Source organism: Rhineura floridana, chromosome 1 (genome assembly GCF_030035675.1).
Source record: "Rhineura floridana isolate rRhiFlo1 chromosome 1, rRhiFlo1.hap2, whole genome shotgun sequence".
Classification (NCBI taxonomy): Eukaryota; Metazoa; Chordata; class Lepidosauria; order Squamata; family Rhineuridae; genus Rhineura; species Rhineura floridana.
Window position 1 is genome coordinate 47,929,029 of NC_084480.1, and position 25,029 is coordinate 47,954,057.

The following is a 25,029-nucleotide window of genomic DNA, read 5'->3' on the forward strand; positions in this document are numbered from 1 at the left end:
TTAGTGTTCAGTGATGCATCTTTGCATTTGAGGACCTTTTCTAGTTCTCTCATAGCTGTCCTCCCCAGTCCTAGCCTTCTTCTGATTTCTTGACTGTTGTCTCCATTTTGGTTAATGACTGTGCCAAGGTACTGATACTCCTTGACAAGTTCAATGTCCTCATTGTCAACTGTAAAGTTACATAAATCTTCTGTTGTCATTACTTTAGTCTTTTTGACGTTCAGCTGTAGTCCTGCTTTTGTGCTTTCCTTTTTAACTTTCCTCAGCATTCGTTTCAAATCATTACTGGCTTCTGCTAGTAGTATGGTATCATCTGCATATCTTAAATTATTGATATTTCTCCCTCCAATTTTCTCACCTCCTTCATCTTGGTCCAATCCCACTTTCCGTATGTTCTGCATACAGATTAAATAACTAGGGTGATAAAATACACCCCTGTCTCACACCCTTTCCAATGGGGAACCAGTCGGTTTCTCCATATTCTGTCCTTACAGTAGTGTCTTGTCCAGAGTATAGGTTGCACATTTGGACAATTAGTTGCTGTGGCACCCCCATTTCCTTTAAAGCATTTCATAGTTTTTCATGATCTACACTGTCAAAGCCTTTGCTATAATCTATAAAGCACAGGGTGATTTTCTTCTGAAATTCCTTGCTCCATTCCATTATCCAGTGCAGAGCTTGGAAAAGTTACTTTTTTGAACTACAACTCCCATCAGCCCAATCCAGTGGCCATGCTGGCTGGGGCTGATGGGAGTTGTAGTTCAAAAAAGTAACTTTTCCAAGCTCTGAATTCCAATGTATGTTTGCAATATGATCTCTGGTGCCTCTTCCCTTTCTAAATCCAGCTTGGAGGTCTGGCATTTCTCGTTCCATATATGGTCAGAGCCTTGGTTGTAGAATCTTGCATTACTTAACTTGCATGGGATATTAAGGCAATTGTTCGATAACTACTGCATTCTCTGGGATCCCCTTTCTTTGGAATTGGGATGTATATGGAACTCTTCCAATCTGTGGGCCATTATTTTATTTTCCAATCTGTTTTATTTTCCAATTTGTTGACAACTTTTTGTCAAAATTTGGAGAGATTCAGTCTCAGTAGCTTGGAGCAACTCTATTGGTATGCCATCTGTTCCTGCTGTTTGTTTCTTCCAAGTATTTTAAGAGCAGCTTTTACCTCACATTCTAAAATTTCTGGTTCTTCATCATATGGTTCCTCTGTGAATGAATCTGTCATCCTTGCATCTCTTTTATAGAGTTCTTCAGTGTATTGCTTCCATCTTCCTTTTTATTTTTTCTCTGTCAGTCAATGTGTTCCCCTGTTGATTATTCAACACCCTTACTCATGGTTTAAATTTACCTTTCATTTCTCTAATCTTTTGGAATAGGGCTCTTGTTCTCCCCTTTTTGTTGTGCTCTTCTATTTCTATACAATAACTATTGTAATAGTTTTTTGTCCCTACGTACTAGTCACTGTATAGTTGCATTTAGGGTTCTAACTGTGTTTCTGTCTCCTTTTGCTTTTGCTTTCCTTCTCTCTTTCAATATACTTCTGAGTCAGTATAAGGTAGATTCCTTTGTTCCTGAAAGGAAAAAGAGACCCAAAGGCCACAGTGACTCCAAAATTTATGTATGTATTTTATGTACAACATTTATGTACTGCTTTATTGTAAAAAAATCTCAAACCAGTTTACAGAAGGAATTAAAACAATAAAATTATTGGCAAAAACAGTTAAAGACAGGCATTTAGAAACATTCAAAATAATAAAACCATTGACAAGTTAAAAACAGATAAAAAACACAATAGCTTCTACGTGCCTGGGTAGACTTGCCTAAACAGAAATGTTTTTAGCAGGTGCTGAAAATAGTATAATGAAGGTGTCTGCCTAATGTCAATAGGCACGGAGTTCCAAAATGTAGGTGCTGCCACCCTAAAGGACTGATTTCTTACAATAGATTTCTTACACACTGCTCAGAAATGAGAAATGGCCCCTCAAAGCTCCCTATGTGCAATCCACTCAAGGGTGAGCTCTTTAAGGACTATTTATTTCAATGGTGGAGAGTTGAGCATTAAACATACCATTGAAATTACTTAGTCTTAAATGTGTTTGATTTGGACTGAATCATACCCCCTGTGTTAGTAGCATTAACTTCTGTGCCACTTGTCGATAGACAAAGCACAGCAAAAATTAATATTAAATAGTGTCAGCTGAGAAACAGACATTGTGAACCCCAGTACTTGTAACTCTCCACCAGTTTGCGTTTGATATATGCATGCTTAGTGGCATGTTCTCTGTTCCAATATCATTTATGGTATTTGTCCTCTACTCTTAGTGCTGATGGTCACTTAGGTCTGGTCTTATGACCCCTGTATGGTAGTACCCCTTGCTTAACAGTTGATTCAGGCATATGGGAAGACAGTAGCAGAGCCTATGTTCTCTCTACCTTATTATAAACAAAAGGTCAGTGATGTAAATAATAAACATAAAATGTAATGGTGTAAACCAGGAGTGTAGGAACGGGGAAGGGGAATGAGGGTATTGCCTCCTAACTGATAATTCTGCTATCCAAATGAAAATTTCCTTCAGTCCCCAAATTTCTAGCATTGCAGTAACTTAAAACTTCAGTTGAGCTTTTAGAATTACAGTTTAGGCATTCAAAGAGAGGGGCAGGGCAAAGTTACCAAGGAAATGTGAACATAGCACATTTAAGAGTTAAAAATGTGAATGAAGTGAACACAAATCTTGATGGATGTGGGCAAGGGAGTTGGGGGTTTGCAACTAGAGGAAGGAAAGGTGGGAAGGAGAGTGTGGTTATGCACTGCAGAGTATCTCCCCCTGCCCTATAGTGCTCAGCCAGCCTCTGTAGGTGGTGGGTGCTTTAGTGCATTTGGTGGGTGTGCCTAGACTGCGGCAGCCTAGCCTAGGGCAGGACTTGAGAAGAAGCAGAGGGGTGAGTGAGCTGACTCTTCAAGGCCCAGGAAGCCTAATGAGATCTTGCTAACTTAGCCCAGGCAATGGGGAGCTGGAATATTGTGTGTGCGTGTCTGGGGGGGGGCTTTCATCCCTAGTTTGTTTTTCGTTTTAAATTGAAAAAAATATCCTTTCAAGCTGGTTCAATTTCAAAATTGTTTTGAAGAGTACAATGTGGCTAGAGCCTTTGTTGCTTTAGACCTCCACCCAGCTGTGCAAATAATCATTATAAATAATTCACCATATTTAATTCTTCTCATTTGAATATATGTACTACCAAAATAGGGTGTGTGAGATTTGCTGGTAGAGCAATCAGAAGCAGTGTTAGCTAGCTGGCCCAGGGCCTTTCTGCAGAAAGAGATTATGTGCTTGTACAGTTAATTCTAGCTCCTGTAGTTCAGAGAGACATGCAGTTCCTGTGTGACATACTGTCAAGCATTTCCTTATAAACATCACTTTTTATAGTTATTCATTTAATTTTTAAAGTGAAACTTCTTTTAATTGCTTTCCTAGCATGGCAAAGGAGACCAGGGTAGTTAATTCTCAGAAGCAGCTGCCTCAGGAAAACAGAACTCATAGTTCACAAGCTTACTAAAACATCGTACCTGTACAAGGAAGCTTTTCCATGCATGTACACTTTGTATGCTGCAGGACTCACCTTTGGTGCATCTATAGATGTGTGTGAAAATTCATTCTCAGGTGGTGGCACCATCATACAGGCATTAAGTGCTTCATCAGAGAAAAAGAAACTTAGTAATCTTGGATTCTGAATGTAACATATTTGAAGGAATTTCAGGTTTGCAGAGAAATCACGGTGCATTAGACTTTATTAACAGTTCAGATCATTATGGTAGGATGACTTGTACCATATACATTTATTTCCTAGCCATTGTTACTTAGTTTACACAACTATTTTGCATATGGAAAATATTGTATTTTAAATTGATTTGCTTTTTTGTAAACTTCACAAGTCCTAGCTCCTTCTTAAATTGCATACATTGGGGTTTATTTTTGTTGTTACCTATGAAAACGTTTTCCCCCAGAAATCTCTTTTATAGTGACCAGTGCCCCAACCCTTCTGCATTTTTAAAGGTAGTACTTTCCCTCAGAACTAACTTACTTTCCCCATGATGAAGAACTTGGAGCACATTTGGTTAATTAACAAATTTCATCTTGTGCCTGCTATTCAACTTTCCTTTACTGATTTTTGCTATAGGAAGGTCCCAACAGTCTGATTAATGAAGAAGAATTCTTTGATGCTGTTGAAGCTGCTCTTGATAGGCAAGATAAAATAGAAGAACAGGTAATTAATGTTTATATAATTGAGTGAAGAGCATGTATTTCATAGTGGAGTTGAACTAAGCTCCTTTAAGAACACTCAGTGGGCACTGTCAGAAGTGTGTTCTCATTTGTGGGCTCATGAGGCCAATATAGCATTTCATTTTTATTTTATACCCCACTTTTATATGTAAAAATATGTATTCAGAGCAAATATTTGGAGTAGTATTCTGCTGTAGCCTGGTAGAGCACTATAAATGTGCATCTTCTTGAGTTTTGATACTTTTATTAGGAGCACAGTGAACTTAGGTCAGTCTGATAAGTTCCTTCCATTGTAACTTTTCTGCTTTGTTAATATTAAAAAAAGAGACAATTGCTGTCTGTTTGCAGCACAGCCATTATCTTTAAGGCTTTGCATTCTTAACTTACAGGCTGGAGTACCATGTCTTGCCTGCTGTAGATGATTATTTTTAGCATTTCTGTGGCGATTGTTCATGGTACATCCAAAACTGCAGACTAATAAATGTACCTTGTTCTTTTAGTCCCAGAGTGAAAAGGTCAGATTACACTGGCCATCATCAATGCCACCTGGTGATGCGTTTTCTGGTGTGGGAACTCATAGATTTGTCCAAAAGGTAAGTGTCTGCTTATGCTTTCCTTGAATTTTGTGGTATTCTGATTAACTGAACTTTGATGTAATCTAATACGTGCAAATCAAGTCATTCAAATTGATTTTAATTTGGGAGGAAGGAGGCTGACTTTCATTGAGTTGTTGATCTTGAAACACTTCTGTTAAGTTTTCGTGCTTGGAAATCATTAAAAAAAGGGAAAAGTCACAACTTGGAAGAAAGTTTCTTTTCCAGATTTCCACAAGCCCTTATTTTGCACCCTGTTGATGATGGTGTATTTTGAAATGGTAAACATGTCTTGTGTATCAAACCTAACCAGCATCATTTAAGCATTACTAAGAAGGAATTGTATACAGGGCAGTGTTGGGAGCATAATACATAATAGGTGCATGAAGTCAGCATTTGCTGCTGTACTCGCTGCTTATGCTTTTTCCTTTTCTTCATTATCCTGTGCTTGGAAGTTGGTACTGAATGCTCTGTTGTGCCTTTGTTCTGATTACTTGGTTTTTTCTTTGTCTGTCTCTGTTAGCTCTATAGTCGCTCTTCTTCCATGTCTTCCATTGATCTAGTCAGTGCCTCTGATGATGTTCACAGATTCAGCTCCCAGGTACTGTATTACTACACAGAGTGGGTTTACATATCTTTATGCTATATTCTTTATTTACCTCTGTTTCCCCTGTTATATTGTTTTGAAGAAAGTACAAATGAAACCATGGAAAGGAATGGTGTATTTCAGTATTTTACCTTATTTCACTCTTTGTACACTTACCACTCCGTGTCAAGGTCCAGTTCTATAAAATAAGCAGAATTTATTTATGAAACATAAGCTAAATGTATTAACTTTATCATATCCTTCATTCTGCATATGAATAACGTACCATAAAAGCAGAGAGACACCTGGTCTGGGTAGGATGCAAGTGAATTTGGTTTCAAAATAGCTGCTGTTGTATATAAATCCAAGATGTTCCAGAATGTATTTAAATTCTCCATTCTGCAACAAATCAGTACTTCTGAATTAAGCAGCACCACATATATGTCTGCAAAGCTTTCAAACATCTGTGTTCAGAAATTCGTAACTTAAATATAAATCTGGGCTACGTTGTCCTGATGAAATTTCCCTTGGAAGCTCTGCATTTAGTATGTTCTTCCTTGTTTCAGTATTCTGATGTTTCCCATATCTTAAGCTTATCTTATATTGGAGGCATAATATGAATGGTCAGTTGACTTCAAAACAGGATATCAACTCAAACTGTGTAGTAAACTGAGACATTCATTTCCTCTGTCTTGTCCAACCTTGCCATTTTCTTGCAGATACATTTTCTTTAGGTTCACCAAATTGGAACATGTTTATCTCATTAGTTAACAAGGAATACTGTTGTAAAATAACTATTACATTCATTGTAATGGTCAGAGTACAAGTCTAAACATCTGTATCGCTGTTATTTTATCTAGCTGATTGGTCTTGTAGTTGAGTTCAGTAGTTGTGGAAGGGCCATAGCTCAGTGGCAGAGCATCTTCCTTGCATGCAGAAGATCCCTGGTTCAATCTCCAGCATCTCCAGGTAGGGTTGGGAGAGATTCCTTCTGTGAAACCCTGGAGAACTGCTGCCAGTCAGTGTGGTCAGTACTGAGCTAGATGTACCAATGGTCTGATGCATTATAAGGCAGCTTCCTATGTTCCTAGTTATTAGAATTCAAACTGATAATTGTGCAGTACACGTGCCAGGTTGGACAATGAAATAAAAGCTGTGTTAGTTGTTTATGCTGCACCTTCTCATGATAAGCTGTCCTTTGAAAAGTATTTTGACTGCTTTGTGTAGACTAAATGGGTGACTCCATTGGACTTCCACTCATGCTTGCCCTTCCTCTCTTCCCCCCCCTGCAGCCCTCAAATCTATTCCAGAGAGTTGACAGACCCTGTGGAGCAGTTTTGGGGGGCTGCAGAGACTGCATGGGGGAGGAGAGATAGGGAGTATTCTCCAGTGGGCACCAGGACACCCCCAAGTGGGCATTGTGTTTCTTGCTAGTGCTTGAGGCAGGAAAGAGTTAACACTCCAAAACGACCGTTAATGTGGCCCCTCCCATGGAGTGCTAGTTCGTTTTCCTGCCTCGCTTTAGCAGTACTAATTTTTGCCTTGCTCTTCAGTCTGGCCGAGTTATATTTTTATCTTTTTCTCTATTTATGTTATTTATTAGCAGTCAATGTTCACTTAACTCTTCTCTCAGTGTTGTATATAGGTGTTAGTCCTAAGATTAATTAGTACAATGTTTTCTCCTCAGAAATGAATTTCTCTGTGATTTTTCCAATTAATGCATTCCCTTAGTGATATTTCCCTCACTTAATGGTTTTCCAGGTAGATTTTCCTCACTAATGAATTTCCCTGTGATTTTCAATTTATGCATTCCGTTAATATTTTCCTCATTTAATGAATTTCCGGGGAGGTTTTCCTCAGTAATGAATTTCTCTGTGGATTTTTCTTTTAATGATATTTCCCTACATTCATGAATTCCGGGGTGATTTTCCCTCGTTTAATTATTTACACAGTAGCTTTCTTCCCATTATAAATTGGTCTTTCCTGCTGAAAGCGAAATGCCTAAGGAGCAAAAAAGTGTCTCTTCAAGGCTTTCCAAACAAACGGTTGCAGCGCTTGGTGCGGTAGCACCTACAGCTCGCTCGCATGAACTAGCAGTTAAAAAGACAAGCCATTGCAGCGCTCTCGAAGACGGTCACCATTTTAATCAAACAGCCTCACAGGCACCGCGCGGCCCAATCACTCTTGCGGTAGCACAGAGAACGGCCGTTAATCAACATGCACCTGTTTCCCCTGTAAGCGATGAGGTATCAGAGCAATCAGGGTGGAAAAATTTAAAAGCATTTAACGATACTGCATCTCCTGTAGCTGGTGCAGTAGCACTGCAATCAGGACGTCAAAGTATGGAAGCAGTTAAAGGTGCAGAAAAACCTGTCAGAACTGCGGTAGCAGAGCGATCAGGACGCAAGCATATGACTAAAACAAAACATACAGTTAGCCATACAGCAGAGCAATCAGGAAGGGTTGCTGCTGAGGGAGCCACAGAATATAAGAAAAATGCTTCCTTACAAAGCAGAAGGGCGCTGTATCTAGGACAGCAATCACAGCAGTTGAGTACAGTAAATGCTGAATTTCCCTCACAGCAGGAGGAGATTCCAGATCCTTCAGTCCTTTTTTGCTCAGATTCTGAGGAAAATGATGAGGAATTTACAGGTTTTAATATTCATCACCCTGAGGTTCCACAGAGCACTGGGGCTTTAGAGCCTGTAAGTGATATTGCAGCTAATGAGCACAGTCATAAACAGCAGCACAGAGTTTTGCGTGAGAGAACTAATCATAACCATCATCAATTCAACTCCACATAGATGGCCTCTCTTGCCACCTCGTGTTCAGATTAGGAACTTCAACAGGTGAAGTCTTTTCATTTAGGAGCTGCAGAATTAAATTATATTAGAAAGGCTCTCATGGGTGATATATCAGCAGAACTAGCTGCTTTTCGCCAATCTTTTCAAGTGGTTCCTGTACAGGCACAACAGCGCAGTCATGCACCAGGACAAAGTCACTGGCAACACAATATACGACAGTGCAGTGATCAGATGAATCAGGCAGGTTTCCCTGAAGTTGAGCAACATGAGCTGCACACTGAACTTGCAAATGGATCACCAGATCCACATGATGTGGCCAGGGGTAGAGCACAGGGCTTATTAGCTGACAGACCAGACAGATCAAAGTTTGCTAGGCAACAGTTTATGCACGATGATTCAGTGCTTGATTTCGAAGACGAATCAGATGAATGGAGTGATACTTCACAACCAGAAGAGCACCACTCCAATAGGTTGTTTCATAGCACTTACTATACACCTCTGCTATGCAAGGCTATGGCGGCTTTAGATTTGAATGATGTTGTTACAGAACAGGCACCTTCTACCTCCAGAGGAGCATCTGTCCTTCCGGAAACAAAGTCTACTGATAAGGTCATTAAGGTACCATCACTACTCAGACAAATAGTGAAATCTGAATGGGACTCACCAGTTCAGTCTACCAAGTCAATGACGTATGCTAAGAAACTATCCTTATTGGAGCCAGAGTTTATGGAGCAGCTGAAAACTCCAGACATTGATTCTCCAATTTCTGCCTTAGTTTCTAGAAACTTCCTTTTAAGAGAAGGGGATGCTCAATTGAAAGATCTTACAGAACGAAAGTTAGATATGGCACTTAAAAAGGTCCATGAAGCGTCAGCCTTGTCGGTACGTGCATCTATAGTAGCATCTGTGTTTTCAAGGGCTGCATTATTGTGGTTAGGTGAAGTTTTGGAAAATCCAGAACAAGACCAAGACAGACTTAGGAAAACAATTTTGAAGGTATCAAGGACACAGGCTTTCATTGCAGATGCAACAATGGATGCTACTCAATTTGCAGCTAGAGCCATGGCTGCTGAAGTTGTAGCTAGGCGTATTTTGTGGCTTCGTCATTGGGAGACGGACGTTTCTTCTCGCATGGTGTTGGCGACAGAACCATATGCAGGCAAGAAATTATTTGGTGAAAATGTGCTCAGTGAAGTACTAGTTGAAACAAGAGACAAGAAGAAGGCAATGCCAGTAACAAGTAAAAGATGAGATGACAGGCGACCTTTTCGCCGTTTTCAGCCATACCAGTCCTTTCGTCCATCTAGGTTTGGAGGCAGGGGGCGAGATTTCCGTGTTAACAGACAAGGGGTCGTCCAAGATTCCAGTTGCACAACCAACAACAATCAGCAGCGCAAAATACATTCTCAGCTACCCACAGAGGTGGAAGGCAACAAAGACAATTCTGACTTATTGCAGATACCAGTGGGAGGCCGCCTGCTGAAATTTGCACACATTTGGCAGATGACAACATCAGACCACTGGGTAAAGAATGCTCTCCAGTATGGGTATCAGATAGAGTTTCAGGCTATGCCTCCAAACAGATTTCTCCCGTCACCTGTTTCGGCACATCCCGAAAAGCGCAGGCTACTACAACAGGCAATACAACATCTGTTGCAGATAGCAGCCATAGAACCGGTTCAGCAGCACCAGAAATTTCAAGGGGTTTATTCTGTTCTCTTTCTTGTGCCCAAAAAAGGAAACAATTGGAGAGCGGTGCTCGATCTAAAATTTCTAAACAGATTTGTCAAATACCGGAAATTTCGCATGGAAACATTGGTGTCCATAAAAGAAGCTATTCAGCCTCGAGACTTCCTAGCTTCCATAGATCTAACTGAAGCATATTTACATGTGCCAATCCATCCGCAGCACCGCAAGTTCCTCCGCTTCATTTACAACAATCAACACTATCAGTACAGGGCAATGCCCTTTGGCTTGGCGTCACCGCCGAGGGTCTTCACAAAAATTCTGGTGACTCTTGTTGCGCATCTCCATCAACATGGGTTGAATCTTTACCCATATTTAGACGACATTCTGATTCATTCACACACAGCACAGTCAGCTTATCAGGACATTCACACCATACTAGCAGTTCTCCACGATCACGGATTCTTAGTCAACATACCCAAGAGTCATTTGTTCCCTCAACAACGTTTACAGCATTTGGGAGCAATGATAGATACGGAACTGGAGACAATTTCTCTTTCGGAAGACAGAGTTCAAAAGATAAAGTTGGCTGTTCAACCATTGTTAGCGAAGCCTGCAGAGGACTTAATGGTCTTAGCACAGGTTTTAGGCATGCTTGTTTCCTCTATCCAAGTTACGCCATGGGCCAGATTTCATGTTCGTCCTCTACAATGGACACTGTTACCATACCAGTGGCAGATAGCACATTCCATGCATCTACAGGTTCCTCTGACATTACGATTGAGAACCACTCTTCATTGGTGGACAAAGGATTGCAATCTACGCAGAGGACTTTCCTTAAAGGACCCACCATGGGAGACTGTCACATCAGATGCGAGTCTCCAGGGGTGGGGAGCTCACTGCAGAGGTCAAATCCTGCCGGGATCTTGGTCCCCTCACGAATCAAACCAAAGCATCAACTTACTAGAACTTCAGGCAGCACGGTTGGCGCTGCAACATTTTGTGCCTTTATTCCATCTCAAACGTGCTGCTGAGAACAGACAACAACTGTGTGAAAGCATTCATAAATCGTCAAGGAGGGTCGAAGTCACTGGTTCTTCATCAGGAGGCATCTCTATAAATTTCCTGGGCAGAGCACATGCTACAATCATTGACAGCGGAATATATAAAGGGAGTAGAGAATGTCCAAGCGGATTGGTTAAGCAGACAACAGATGTTGCCGGGAGAGTGGCAGTTGCACAAAGATGTGTTCAAACAGATACGCAACAGGTTCAGAAGGATGGATGTGGACCTTTTCGCTTCAGATGTCAATCATCAACTGATGAGGTATTACACTCACTATCCATCTCTCAGAGCAGAGGATGTAGATGCCCTAAATTCTCCTTGGCCGAAGGCAACACTGTATCTTTTCCCTCCTTTTCTTTTTTTTCAATTAATTTTTATTCAAATTTTCAAAACCAAAACAATACAAAAAGAAAAAAAACACAAATCAATAACTAATACAATAAAAAAAGAAAAATATATATATATAAAAATATTGACTTCCGATTTGTCATAATTCAGCTATAAATCTATAATATATAACAAACCTATCTCTTAATAGATTATAAAATCACCTTCCTCCAGCAGTTATCTTAGTTGGTTTCAAATCTCATTAACATCATATCATTTTAATCTTCCACAAAAAGTCAAAGAGAAGTTTCCAATCCTTGAGATATATGTCAATCAATTTTTTTTTCTAAATAAACATGTCAAATAATCCAACTCATCAAGTCTACTAAGTCCAGTAATTTCAAATCGCTCTTCTGTCATTATCCTTATTGGGTCCATCTTCCATCTTTACGCACCCAAAAATCTTGCTGTCATAGTCATATAATAAAAGTCTGATAGGAATTTCCTCCATCACAGATATTTTCTTGCCATCAATTCCGAACGTATCACTGAAGTATTGTTGCAAAGCCGCATCTCTGTTCCTCTTTTCCACATGATACACTAGTACATCTCTTGAAGATTTTTCCATTGACACAAAACAGGGATTAATTCTGTTAACTTTCTCCATTTCAAGTTCCATCAAATCCTTCCAGTCCAGGAATTTTTTTGAACCGATAATATCTTTATCTCCAATCTCTTCAGTTCCTTCAGGGACAGCGCTGAGTTCCAAACTGTAATATTTGTCTCCAGGATCCGTCACAGCCAGGAAATCCAAATCTTTTTTCATGTCCATATTTAATCCAATCTCCATAGTTTGAACCTTGCCTTTAATTTGTCTTTCATCTTTTTTTGGTTTTCCAGATCTATCTTTATTCTCCTTTCTCATAGAATCCTGAATTTCTTTCAGCTCCTGTCTCATTTTGTGAAATTCAATTCTTCACGCTTGTCTATTATTTCTCAGTTCTTGTTTTATTGAGTTAATCCCATTCATTATTTTCTGAAACATGTCTAAAGATAAAGTCCCTTCTTGTACATCCATGATCTTCTTAATTGTCATTCTTAAAGCCAAAGGAACAAAATTCCTTCAATTTTCAATGTCCCAAGCAAAGAGCAGTTTATTTCTTTATCCAGTTACAAAGGAGTTAATCTTTCCAACCAGCTGGCGTCACACGCTAGACAGCCCTTATCTCTTATATGCCCAGAAGTGCAAAAACAGCTTTAGTTCACAGCGTCCAAATAACTAGTAGCAGAGAGAATGAGCAGATTCGTCAAAAAAAAAGTAGATCAGGAAAAATAGTCCCAAACATATATTACACAAAAGTCTTATAAATCAAAAAGATTTTTCTTTTGTCTTCCAATCAGAAATCCCTCATCCGTGTAATCTTTAAAATGCTATTTTCCATGTCAGCTTTTTGCAATAAAAGAATGATAGGCTATTTTTATTTTCTTCCCTCTTAGTTCCGTGAGTAAAAAAAGGAAAGTCTTAACTCACCTAGGTTATCTTAATTGCTGTTGCTTTGACAAATCTCTTTAGCTGTATAGATAAGAAAGTGATAAGCGTAGACAGGAGGATGCTTGCCTGTTAATCCGTTATTCTTTAAAGAAAAAAAAACGGGTCACTTATTCAGCTGAGCTAGCATAGAAATCCTCGCTCTGTCTGAGCTGCTGGAAGACTGTCTTTCACAGACAATTCTGACGAATTCCAGACTCCAACAATCACAACAAAGCTATGTGGGAAATCTCACGTTTCTTCCTTATCCGGAGGAAATTATCCCCAGTCAGAAAAGACCCTTCTGACTGAATTTAAAACTGAAAAAGTTTCATCCAAGACGGGAGCCCGTCTCAGAGCTGCACAGGCGGAGGGATCCTCCTGGGAAGTCCTCTTTTCCCTCCTTTTCCATTGCTATCTCGGGTAATGAAAAAGGTAAGGATGGAGAGGGCCAATGTTGTTCTACTAGCACCAGATTGGCCAAGGAGGCCATGGTTCTCAGAGCTAGTCAACCTATCTGTCGAGCCCCCATGGCATCTGCCTCTTCGACCAGATTTGCTGCTACAAGGACCGCTTCGCTACCCCGATCTCCAATGGTTGAGCTTAACCGCATGGAAATTGAGCGGGGCAAACTGCTGAGGGCTGGATTACCAACGGAAGTGGTAACCACAATATTGGCATCTAGAAGACAGTCCACAATAAGAAGCTACCAGTATACCTGGGCGGCCTTTTTGAAATGGTGTAATAGGAATCATGTTACACCTAGGAAGTCGGGAATTACAGAGGTGTTATCCTTTTTAAATGCTGGTTTGAAGAATGGGTTGAGACCCAATACTTTGAGACGACAAGCATCTGCGTTGTCAACAGTCCTGTCTAAGTCTTCTTATGCATCACTGGGAGCTCATCCCTATATGAAACAATTTCTAAGAGGGGCTTCACTATTGTCGGCACCTGTTCATCATCGTTTTCCAACATGGAATCTTCACAAGGTCTTGGCAGCTCTTCAAAAACTGCCATTTGGACTTCCGGGAAGGGTGACTTCGCTTGTGCCTGCTTTTGGGACGGGCTCCCGCCTCAAAAGAAGCTTATTCAGATATAAATCAGTCAGAACATTTTTTTTTTTGACTGATGAAATTTCTCCCGGGCAGGGAGAAACGTAGAGATCAACCTCAAAGCCTGTTTTTGTTGGGAGGACTGGATTTCATTAATTTATGAGATAAAGTCCAGGCAACAATGCCGGACGGACTTTCTAACAAGCTCTATCTGCTTAAGCGATACGTTTATCTTTTCTTCAAAGAGAGAACGGACTAACAGGCAAGCACCCTTCTTTCTATTATTTTTTTTACTTGGTTTAAATTGTTGCAGCAAAAGGAGATTTGTCAGATTGATCGGCTTTGGACAACTTCTGGGTGAGATATAGCTCTTCTCTGTTATTCACGAAATTAACAGCTTATCTCTGTTTCTGTCGCAAAAAGCTGTCCTGGAAGTGCATTCTAAAGATAATAAACAGAAGAGGGATTTCTATTCCTGATTTCTATTCCGAGGAATATTATATTGTCTGGGACTATTCTTTTTTTGGTCTATTTTATTTTGACGAATCTGCTTCTTCACGACGCCACTAACTGTTTTGATGCTGGGAACTAAATTTGTTTTGCATTCTTGCACAAGAGAGATAAGGCAGGTTGCTCTGTTTATACTGTGATGTCATCAAGCCTGGAATATTAACCCAATTGTTGCTGAAATAAGAAGTGGTTCTTCTTTATTTTTGTTTTGCTTTGTTTTCGTGGTTTTAAAAATGGCAATCAAGAAAGTGGCTGAGAATCTGGAAGTAATTATGTTTCAGAAAATAATGGATGAGATTGAGATAACGAAACAAACCCTGCGACAGGGTAGTAAGGAGCTGAAAATTGAACTGAGCAAAATGACGCAGGAGCTTAAAGAAATAGGGGACCCTGTGAGAGAGGAGAATGAGATCAGAGATGAGAAAAGAAAAAATAAAGGGAAGATACAAGCCCTGGAGATTGGAACAAATGTGGAATTGGAAAAAGATCTGGAGTTTATGGATTTTAGAAATAAAATCTACTGTTTGGAATTTAACGTTATCTCTGAAGAAATTAATGAAGATATTAGAGATAAAGTTATCAATGGCTTGGATAATCTTCTGGACTGGAATGATGTGATGGAGCTTGATATAGAGAAAATCTATGGAATTAACTGCAGCCATGTGACAATGGAAAAACTCTTAAGAGATGAGCCAGTGCATTTTGTAAAAAAGAAGAACACAGATATGACTTTACAACAGTATTTCAGCAACTTATTCAGAATGGATGGCAAGAAAATATTTGGGATAGAGGAAATTCCCATCAGACTCTTATTATATGACTATGGCTACAACAGCAAGATTATTATGGAATACTGATAATGGAAGATTGGACACTGAAATTACTGGACTTAACAGGACTATTGAAGATGGAAGATGGAACTAATAGGGATAATGGAATAATGGCTATTGAAATTATTGGATCTAACAGATTCTGATGAGATGGATTAATCGAAATGTTTATTTGGACTATGGTTATGACAATAAGATTATTATAATTATTAACGAGATGGATTAATTGACATGTTTATTTGGAGAAAAATTGATAGATATATTTCTTAAAGAATTGAAACCTCTCTTTGGCTTTTTGTGGAAAGAATAAAGTAATGTTTATGAGATTTGATGATTAATTAAGATAACTACTGGAGGAAAGTGATTTTATAATATGATTTAAGAGACAGGATTGTTATATATTGTAGACCTATAACTGATTTGATATGTGACAAATGGGAAGTCAACATTTTATTTTATTTTATTTTTTTGTTTAATAATTTTTGTTTTGTTTTGTTTTTTGTCTTTGAATGTTTTATGATTTTGTTTTCTATGTTTTATGAAAATTTGAATAAAAATTATTGTAAAAAAAACAAAAAACTGCCATTTGAACCATTGAAAACGTCTACGTTACGAATACTTTCCTTCAAAGTATTATTTCTCATAGCAATAACATCAGCTAGACGAGTATCTGAACTTGGAGCTCTCTCGGTGGCAAAACATCTATGTATCTTCCATACTGACAGAGTCATTTTGAGAACAGATTCTACTTTTGTTCCAAAAGTTAATTCAGCCTTTCACTGTCAGCAGGAAATAGTATTGCCAACATTTTGTCCTTCGCCAAAGCATCCTCTAGAGCACGCTTGGCATTCATTGGATGTGAGGAGAGCACTTAAAGTATATATAAATAGGACTAGGCCAATAAGGCAAACTGATTCTTTGTTTGTTTCTTACCACCCAACTACTCTCGGTAAAAAGGTGTCCTCCTCTACTTTGGCGAGATGGATTAAGGGCTGCATTGCCTTAGCATACAGTTCTCTCAACATACCATTACCTTCAGGCATCATGGCTCATTCCACTAGAGCAGCAGCTGCCACTGCAGCTTATTCAACAAATGCATCTCTTCAAGAAATATGTAGAGCGGCCACTTGGGCAAACCCTAACACTTTTACTAAACATTATAAAATAGATATTTATGCTTCAGCTGAAGCAGCCTTTGGGAGGCGAGTTATTCAGCAGGTCCTGAGTGATCATTGAACATTTATGTACCCACCCAATCAATACGTCAGCTCTGGAACATCCCACTTGGGGGTGTCCTGGTGCCCACTGGAGAAGGAACCGTTTTACTCACCAGAAAGGTGTTTCTCAGTGGGCGCCAGGACACCGCCAAGGCCCACCCTGGGATACACACGACAGGAAACATGATAATAAAACGGGTGGACACTGAAGAGTCTATGATCACTCCTCTCCCATGTATCATTCAGTGGAGTTGGCAGTCGCTCTGAGTAGAGACTGTATAGTTGTTTTTACAACTTAAGTGTACAATGTATGTTTTCATGATAATTACAGTTAATGTTGTCACAGTTTTTTACATATGTATAAGTTTATATTTTAAGCTTGGCTAGACGGCGAACTAGCACTCTGTGGGAGGGCCCGCATTAACGGTCGTTTTGGAGTGTTAACTCTTTCCTGCCTCAAGCACTAGCAAGGAACACAATACCCACTTGGCGGTGTCCTGGCGCCCATTGAGAAACACCTTTCTAGTGAGTAAAACAGTTCCTCCTCTCACACCATGTTCAATATCACCTAGAACAGAGTTTCTTAGAACTTTCTACCTCGGGGGCCCCCATATTATTTCTGAAAATTACTGAGGCCTGCCAGTCACAAAATGATGACAGATGGAGAAAGAGTTTGGCATAAGCAGTTGGCAATCACTGACATCACTTTCTATTGATATATATATTCCATCTTTGGAAATTCTTAAATTCTTTCCTACAACATTTTCCTTGTGGCAATGAGTTCCATTGTTCAGGCAAGCTAAGTAACAGACATTTGTTCTGGAAGTATTGCGCATAGCCTCCTATTTTAGGCAGAATTTGCTGACCAAGAGGCTCTAAGTGGCAAAGTTATTTTCTCTCATATTCCCAGCCCCACATAACTCTCCAAGTATTATTACCCATTTCTTCTCCCATTCTGTTCACACTCAACTTGTACCATGTTTCCCTGTCTCCAAATTGCCAGTTTCTTCCTTCCCTGGTTATCTTTCATTCAACAGTTTGATTCAATTATTTATTTGCTTTTGTTTTTAGCTCACTTTCTAATTTCTTCAACACTTCCTCTAGCCTTTTCCCCTCAGAGGAAGGAAGCCTTCTTCATTCTCTTTCTTCGCCCCCACCCTCCCACATGTCATAGTGTGTGAAGATGAAAGGCTTACATACCAGCCACAGTTATGTGTGTCCATATGTACCAACTTCACAAAAAAATCTTATAACAAAGACAAAACTGAAGATAAAATAAATTTGTTGAATTACATCAACTATGGTCACACGAGTAAAATTAGAGAGATGATTAACATAGCACTGGTATTTCCCTAAAGATGTCCTAGGATGTGCAGGTACTCCTATGTTTGCTTACAGAAGAGCAAACAATCTAAGAGACATGTTGGCACATGTTGTTGTTGTTATGTGCCTCCAAGTGGACTACGACTTATGGCGACCCTATGAATCAACAACCTCCAAGAGCATCTGTCGTGAACCACCCTGTTCAGATCTTGTAAGTTCAGGTCATAGAATCATAGAATAGTAGAGTTTGAAGGGGCTTATAAGGCCATCGAGTCCAACCACCTGCTCAATGCAGGAATCCAAATCAAAGCATTCCCGACAGATGGCTGTCCAGCTGCCTCTTGAATGCCTCCAGTGTCGGAGAGCCCACTACCCTCTAGGTAATTGGTTCCATTGTCGTATGGCTCTAACAGTTAGGAAGTTTTTCCTGATGTCCAGTTGAAATCTGGCTTCCTACAACTTGAGCCCATTATTCCATGTCCAGCACTCTGGGAGGATCAAGAAGAGATACCGGCCCTCCTCTATGTGATAACCTTTCATGTACTTGAAGAGTGCTATCATATCTCCCCTCAGTCTTCTCTTCCCCAGGCTAAACATACCCAGTTCTTTCAGTCTCTCCTCATAGGGCTTTATTTCCAGTCCCCTGATCATCTTTGTTGCCCTCCTCTGAACCCGTTCCAGTTTGTCTGCATCCTTCTTGAAGTGCGGAGACCAGAACTGGGCACGCTATTCAAGATGAGGCCTAACCAGTGCTGAATAGAGGGGAACTAGTACTTCATGCGATTTGGAAACTATACTTCTGTTAATGCAGCCTAATATAGCATTTGCCTTTTTTGCAGCCATATCACACTGTTGGCTCATATTCAGCTTCCGATCAGCGACAATTCCAAGATCCTTCTCACATGTCGTACTGCTGAGCCAAGTATCCCCCATCTTATAACTGTGCATTTGGTTTCTTTTTCCTAAGTGCAGAACTTTGCATTTATCCCCGTTGAATTTCATTCTGTTGTTTTCAGCCCAGTGCTCCAGCCTATCAAGGTCCCTTTGAATTTTGTTTCTGTCTTCCACAGTATTAGCTATGCCCCCCAACTTTCTTTAATCTGCAAATCTGATAAGCATGCTGTGGCTTCCTTTATGGAATCAATCCATCTCTTGTTTGGCCTTCCTCTTTTTCTACTCCCTTCTGTTTTTCCCGGCATTATTATCTTTTCTAATGAATCATGTCTTCTCATTATGCGTCCAAAGTATGATAACCTCAGTTTCATCATTTTAGCTGCTAGCGATAGTTCTGGTTTAATTTGTTCTAACACCCAATTATTGTCTTTTTTGCAGTCCATGGTATCTGCAAAGCTCTCCTCCAGCACCACATTTCAAATGAGTTGATTTTTCTGTTATCCACTTTTTCACTGTCCAACTTTCACATCCATACATAGAAATTAGAAATACCATGGTCTGAATGATCCTGACTTTAGTGTTCAGTGATACAAATTTGCATTTGAGGACCTGCCCTCCACAGTCCTAGCCTTCTAATTTCTTGACTATTGTCTCCATTTTGGTTAATGACTGTGCCAAGGTATTGATAATCCTTGACAAGTTCAATGTCCTCATTGTCAACTGTAAAGTTACATAAATCTTCTGTTGTCATTACTTTAGTGTTTTTGACGTTCAGCTGTAGTCCTGCTTTTGTGCTTTCCTTTTTAACTTTCCTCAGCGTTCGTTTCAAATCATTACTGACTTCTGCTAGTAGTATGGTATCGTCTGCATATCTTAAATTATTGATATTTCTCCCTCCAATTTTCTCACCTCCATCTTGGTCCAATCCTGCTTTCCGTATGATCTGCGTACAGATTAAATAAATAGGGTGATAAAATACACCCCTGTCTCACACCCTTTCCGATGGGGATCCAATGGGTTTCTCTTTATTCTGTCCTTACAGTAGTCTCTTGTCCAGAGTATAGGTTGCACATCAGGACAATTAGATGCTGTGGCACCCCCATTTCCTTTAAAGCATTTCATAGTTTTTCATGATCTACACTGTCAAAGCCTTTGCTATAATGTATAAAGCACAGGGTGATTTTCTTCTGAAATTCCTTGCTCCATTCCATTATCCAACATATGTTTGCAATATGATCGCTTGTATCTATTCCCTTTCTAAATCCAGCTTGGACGACTGGCATTTCTCGTTCCATATATGGTAAGAGCCTTTGTTGTAGAATCTTGAGCATTACTTTACTTGCATGGGATATTAAGGCAATCATTCGATAATTACTGCATTCCCTGGGATTCCCTTTCTTTGGAATTGGGATGTATATTGAACACCAGTCTGTGGGCCATTGTTTAGTTTTCCATATTTCTTGACAGATTTTTGTCAAAATTTGGACAGATTGAATGTTGGCACATAGTTGATGTAATTCCACAAATTTGAGCATAGATAGAAATTTGTTTGTAGTTCTCCCTAGGGGCAATTCCTAATGTGGACTTTGCTCTGTTTGTAAACATTATTTGGAGGGCAAACCGTTTGTCAACCCACAAAATAACCAACAATTTGTTTTAAGTATGTTTTGTGGTGGTAATTATTAAACAATACATACGTGTGTGTGTGTGTACACACACCTGAGTTAGCACATTACTTTGCCAATTTTTTTATTTTCAACTTTGGAGAAGTTTGGGTTTGGATCCTTGGGTTATACATTTCGTTCTCTGTCTCCTGGCCACCTTTACAGAGAATGCAAGGAGATGCTGGTATTGGATCCAACCAAAACTATATGATATAGCTAGGGGGGGGTTGCAGGCAAGTGAGGAAACTCTGGGCAGCCTGTGGCACTGAGAAACACTGACCCGGCATATCTGTTGGCTGAGTGGACAAAGAATCAAATTATTTATGTGCTGTTGCCTTGGACTGAAAAATTGCACAGATCTTGCTCTGTGAGACTTTGTAGTCTTGGGAGTTGGCTGCTTTATCCTGTTCGTATGATCTTCTGGTAACTGTTTAAGATATGTAGTGAGATGGTAGTAATATTTATTCACTAACTTGCACTAGTTTAAGAGGGATTTCTAAAGTGTGCAGCGTTAAAGAAGAGCAGTTGTGCATAACGACAAATCATTGGAATTTGATGGTAGTTTTAAGAGGCAAAGCTACCTTTGTTTCATTATTGTGTGTAGGATTATTGCTGTCACACTTGACATAATCTGTGAATGTGGCCTCTAGATTTCTAGATGTTATGTAGCAAAAGATAAATTTCAAAAGTGGACTAGTACCTGCTTTCAGAACTAGGATGACATTCCAGAAAGATGATCGTGCATGTTTGGTTGTCACTAGAGAGACAAGTAATATGCTGCCCAGCACAATTTTATTCACTTTTAATAAGATGGAACCCTAAGAATGAATGTGTAAACAATGACTGCCAGTGGTGGAGTACCTGATTCCTGAAAATGGGTGTGGTTTTATTTTATTTAAAATATTTTTAAAATAAACACCTTCCTCAATTCAGGCTAAAAGACATGTGATTGGAACTAGCAGTATATATAGCTAAGTGACCAGAGTGCTACAAGGTTTGGTGATTGTTTTTTGTGGTGCTATGAACAATGTTGTATATATCCTGCAATTCTGTGTGGAAAAGGCACATAATTCATGAGAATCTCAGTTTTTTGTTTAAAAGCGTTCAGCCCTCGCATTTACAAAAATATGTTGGAAGGCATGTAGAAGATGCCTGCAAATGATCTGACAAACCTGAGTGTTAGTTGGGGGAAGGGCCTCACTTTATTGCCTAGCAAAACTAAATAAATTATGCAAAATAGTAAAAACTGTGAATAATTATGTAAGAAAAGAATTCAAAATTTGTTCAACTTGCATCATTTATAGGGGTTATAGAATTCAGTTTTCATTTGTGCAGAATTTAGGTAAGTACAAACTGGCTTGGTTTGTACGTAATGCTACACCATGGTTTAATGCAGAGCTCTTCAACCTTGGGTCCCCAGATGTTGTTGGATTACAGTTCCTACCATGCCCCAGCCACCTTAGCCAATGGTCAGGGAGGATGTTGTAGTCCAACAACATCTGGGGACCCAAGGTTGAAGAGCACCTGTTTAATAAATGATGGTTTATTAAACCATGGTTTATTTGATCACCTGAACCCTGCCCAGTGACCTAGCTATAGTTTTTCTACTACCAAGTTCAAGGTTCTAGTTTTGGTGTACAAAGCCCTATACAGCTTGGAACCAGGATACCTGAAAGACCATCTTATCCCTTATATACCCAGCTGATCACTGCGCTGTGCAATTGAGGGCTTTCTGCAGATACCATCTTATTGGGAGGTCTGTTCTGCACAACATAGGAAACGGACCTTTAGTGGGGCGGCACCTAACCTGTGGAATTCCCTCCCCTTAAATATTAGATAGGCGCCATTTCTGTTATCTTCTTGGCACTTATTGAAGACCTTCCTCTTTCAACAAGCCTTTTACGTTGAGACCTTATCCCAATCTGCATCTGTGTTAGAATTGCTTTTTAAAGTTTTTAAACCTTTTTTTTAAAATTAATATGTTTTAACCTTTTTTTAAAGATGTTTTGAAAGCCTTTTTTAAAGGAATGTTTTAAAAGATGTTTTGCTTTAATTTTAAAGTATTGTAAATTATTTTATGATGTTCTAAGTGCTTTTAGTGCTTTTGTCTGCTGCCCTGGGCTCCTGCTGGGAGGAAGGGGGGTATATAAATAAAATAATAAATAAATAAATAAATAAATAATATCAACTGACTGACCACAGTCTGAAACCATGATTTGTTGTTGACGTGTCAACCCTAGTTTTGTTAGTCTATGGGAAGACATTGTTTGTTAAAATAAACCATGGCTTAGTATTATGCGTGAAGCAGACTACTCTAAAAAAAAAAAAAAAAGATTGAGGGAGAGAAAAAGTAGCAATTTATTGTGCTCCATGTGGGGCTATCCTTAAAGAGACTATCGTTACATAGGTATGGATGAGGCCTGTGGGCATAGAACACCAATTTTAAAGCATCTGCACTGGATGCCTATATCTTACTGAGCTCAATTATATATATCCTGAGGCTTCCAGCAACTGGTTTTCAGAAGCATGCTGCCTCTGACTAGGGTGGCAGAGCACAGCCATCACAGCTAGTAGCCATTGATAGCCCTGTCCTCCATGAATTTGTCTAATCTTCTTTTAAAGCCATCCAAGCTGGTGGCCATTACTGCATCTTGTGGGAGCAAATTCCATAGTTTCACTATGCGCTGAGTAAAGAAGTACTTCCTTTTGTCTGTCCTGAATCTTCCAACATTCAGCTTCTTTGAATGTCCACGAGTTCTAGTATTATGAGAGAGGGAGAAGAACTTTTCTCTATCCACTTTCTCAATGCCATGCATAATTTTATACACTTCTATCATGTCTCCTCTGACCCGCCTTTTCTCTAAAGTAAAAAACCCCAAATGCTGCAACCTTTCCTCGTAAGGGAGTCGCTCCATCCCCTTGATCATTCTGGTTGCCTTCTTCTGAACCTTTTCCAACTCTATAATATCCTTTTTGAGATGAGGCGACCAGAACTGTACACAGTATTCCAAATGCGGCCGCACCATAGATTTATACAACGGCATTATGATATCGGCTGTTTTATTTTCAATACCTTTCCTAATTATCGCTAGCATGGAATTTGCCTTTTTCACAGCTGCCGCACACTGGGTTGACATTTTCATCGTGCTGTCCACTACAACCCCGAGGTCTCTCTCCTGGTCAGTCACCGCCAGTTCAGACCCTATGAGCATATATGTGAAATTAAGATTTTTTGCTCCAATATGCATAATTTTACATTTGTTTATATTGAATTGCATTTGCCATTTTTCCGCCCAATCACTCAGTTTGGAGAGGTCTTTTGGGAGCTCTTCGCAATCCGTTTTTGTTTTAACAACCCTGAACAATTTAGTATCGTCAACAAACTTGGCCACCTCACTGCTCACTCCTAATTCTAGGTCATTAATGAACAAGTTGAAAATACAGGTCCCAATACCGATCCTTGAGGGACTCCACTTTCTACAGCCCTCCATTAGGAGAACTGTCCATTTATTCCTACTCTCTGCTTTCTGCTTCTTAACCAATTTCTTATCCATAAGAGGACCTCTCCTCTTATTCCATGACTGCTAAGCTTCCTCAGAAGTCTTTGGTGAGGTACCTTGTCAAAAGCTTTTTGAAAGCCTAAGTACACTATGTCCACTGGATCACCTCTATCTATATGCTTGTTGACACTCTCAAAGAATTCTAATAGGTTACTGAGACAGGACTTTTCCTTGTAGAAGCCATGCTGGCTCTGCTTCAGCAAGGCTTGTTCTTCTATGTGCTTGGTTAATAGCTTTAATAATACTTTCTACCAGTTTTCCAAAGACAGAAGTTAAGCTAACAGGCCTGTAATTTCCGGGATCCCCCCTAGATCCCTTTTTGAAGATTGGCGTTACATTTGCCACTTTCCAGTCCTCAGGCACGGAGGAGGACCTGAGGGACAAGTTACATATTTTAGTTAGCAGATCAGCAATTTCACCTTTGAGTTCTTTGAGAACTCTCGGGTGGATGCCATCCGGGCCCAGTGATTTGGCAGTTTTTATATTGTCCATTAAGCCTAGAACTTCTTTTCTTGTTACCACTATTTGTCTCAGTTCCTCAGAATCCCTTCCTGCAAATGTTAGTTCAGGTTCAGGGATCTGCCCTATATCTTCCACTGTGAAGACAGATGCGAAGAATTCATTTAGCTTCTCTGCAATCTCCTTATCGTTCTTTAGTACACCTTTGACTCCCTTATCATCCAAGGGTCCAATCGCCTCCCTAGATGGTCTCCTGCTTTGAATGTATTTATAGAATTTTTTGTTGTTGGTTACTTTTTTTTTGTCAGGCCTTTGCCCAACAATGGTAATTTCACAAGTGTCATATAAGGGAATTGCTGGCACTAATTTCTTTTATATTTTATTTATAAATTTTGTTTCTGTTCTGTTGTTGCATTGTATCTTACCTTGAGTATAACCCACTCTGAGAGCATTAGGTGAAGAGTGAAATATAAATAAACCTTAATATCCTTTGTTTGAAAGTTGAACCATCTTTGTTTGAATCCTATGTGGCTTGCGCTTGCTTGGTTGCTTGCTTAAAGAAATTCCTTTGTCCAGATCAATCTCTTTCAGTAGTTTTGTTGTTGATCTCTTCTGGACTTCCTAAAAATTCATACAGCAGCC

General features: G+C 39.6%; 1 protein-coding gene across 2 annotated transcripts in view; it reads left to right on the forward strand.

Moving 5' to 3' along the window:
- CERT1 (ceramide transporter 1) overlaps window positions 1-25,029 on the forward strand; it is a 144,659-nt gene that overhangs the window by 96,038 nt on the left and 23,592 nt on the right. Inside the window, exons 9-11 of one of the 2 annotated variants that reach the window (XM_061620527.1) lie at window positions 4,186-4,272; window positions 4,790-4,882; window positions 5,406-5,483. In XM_061620527.1, the coding sequence (XP_061476511.1) occupies window positions 4,186-4,272; window positions 4,790-4,882; window positions 5,406-5,483 (258 nt within the window). The remainder of the gene's footprint in view (window positions 1-4,185; window positions 4,273-4,789; window positions 4,883-5,405; window positions 5,484-25,029) is intronic. The other variant, XM_061620535.1, reaches the window with a different exon arrangement.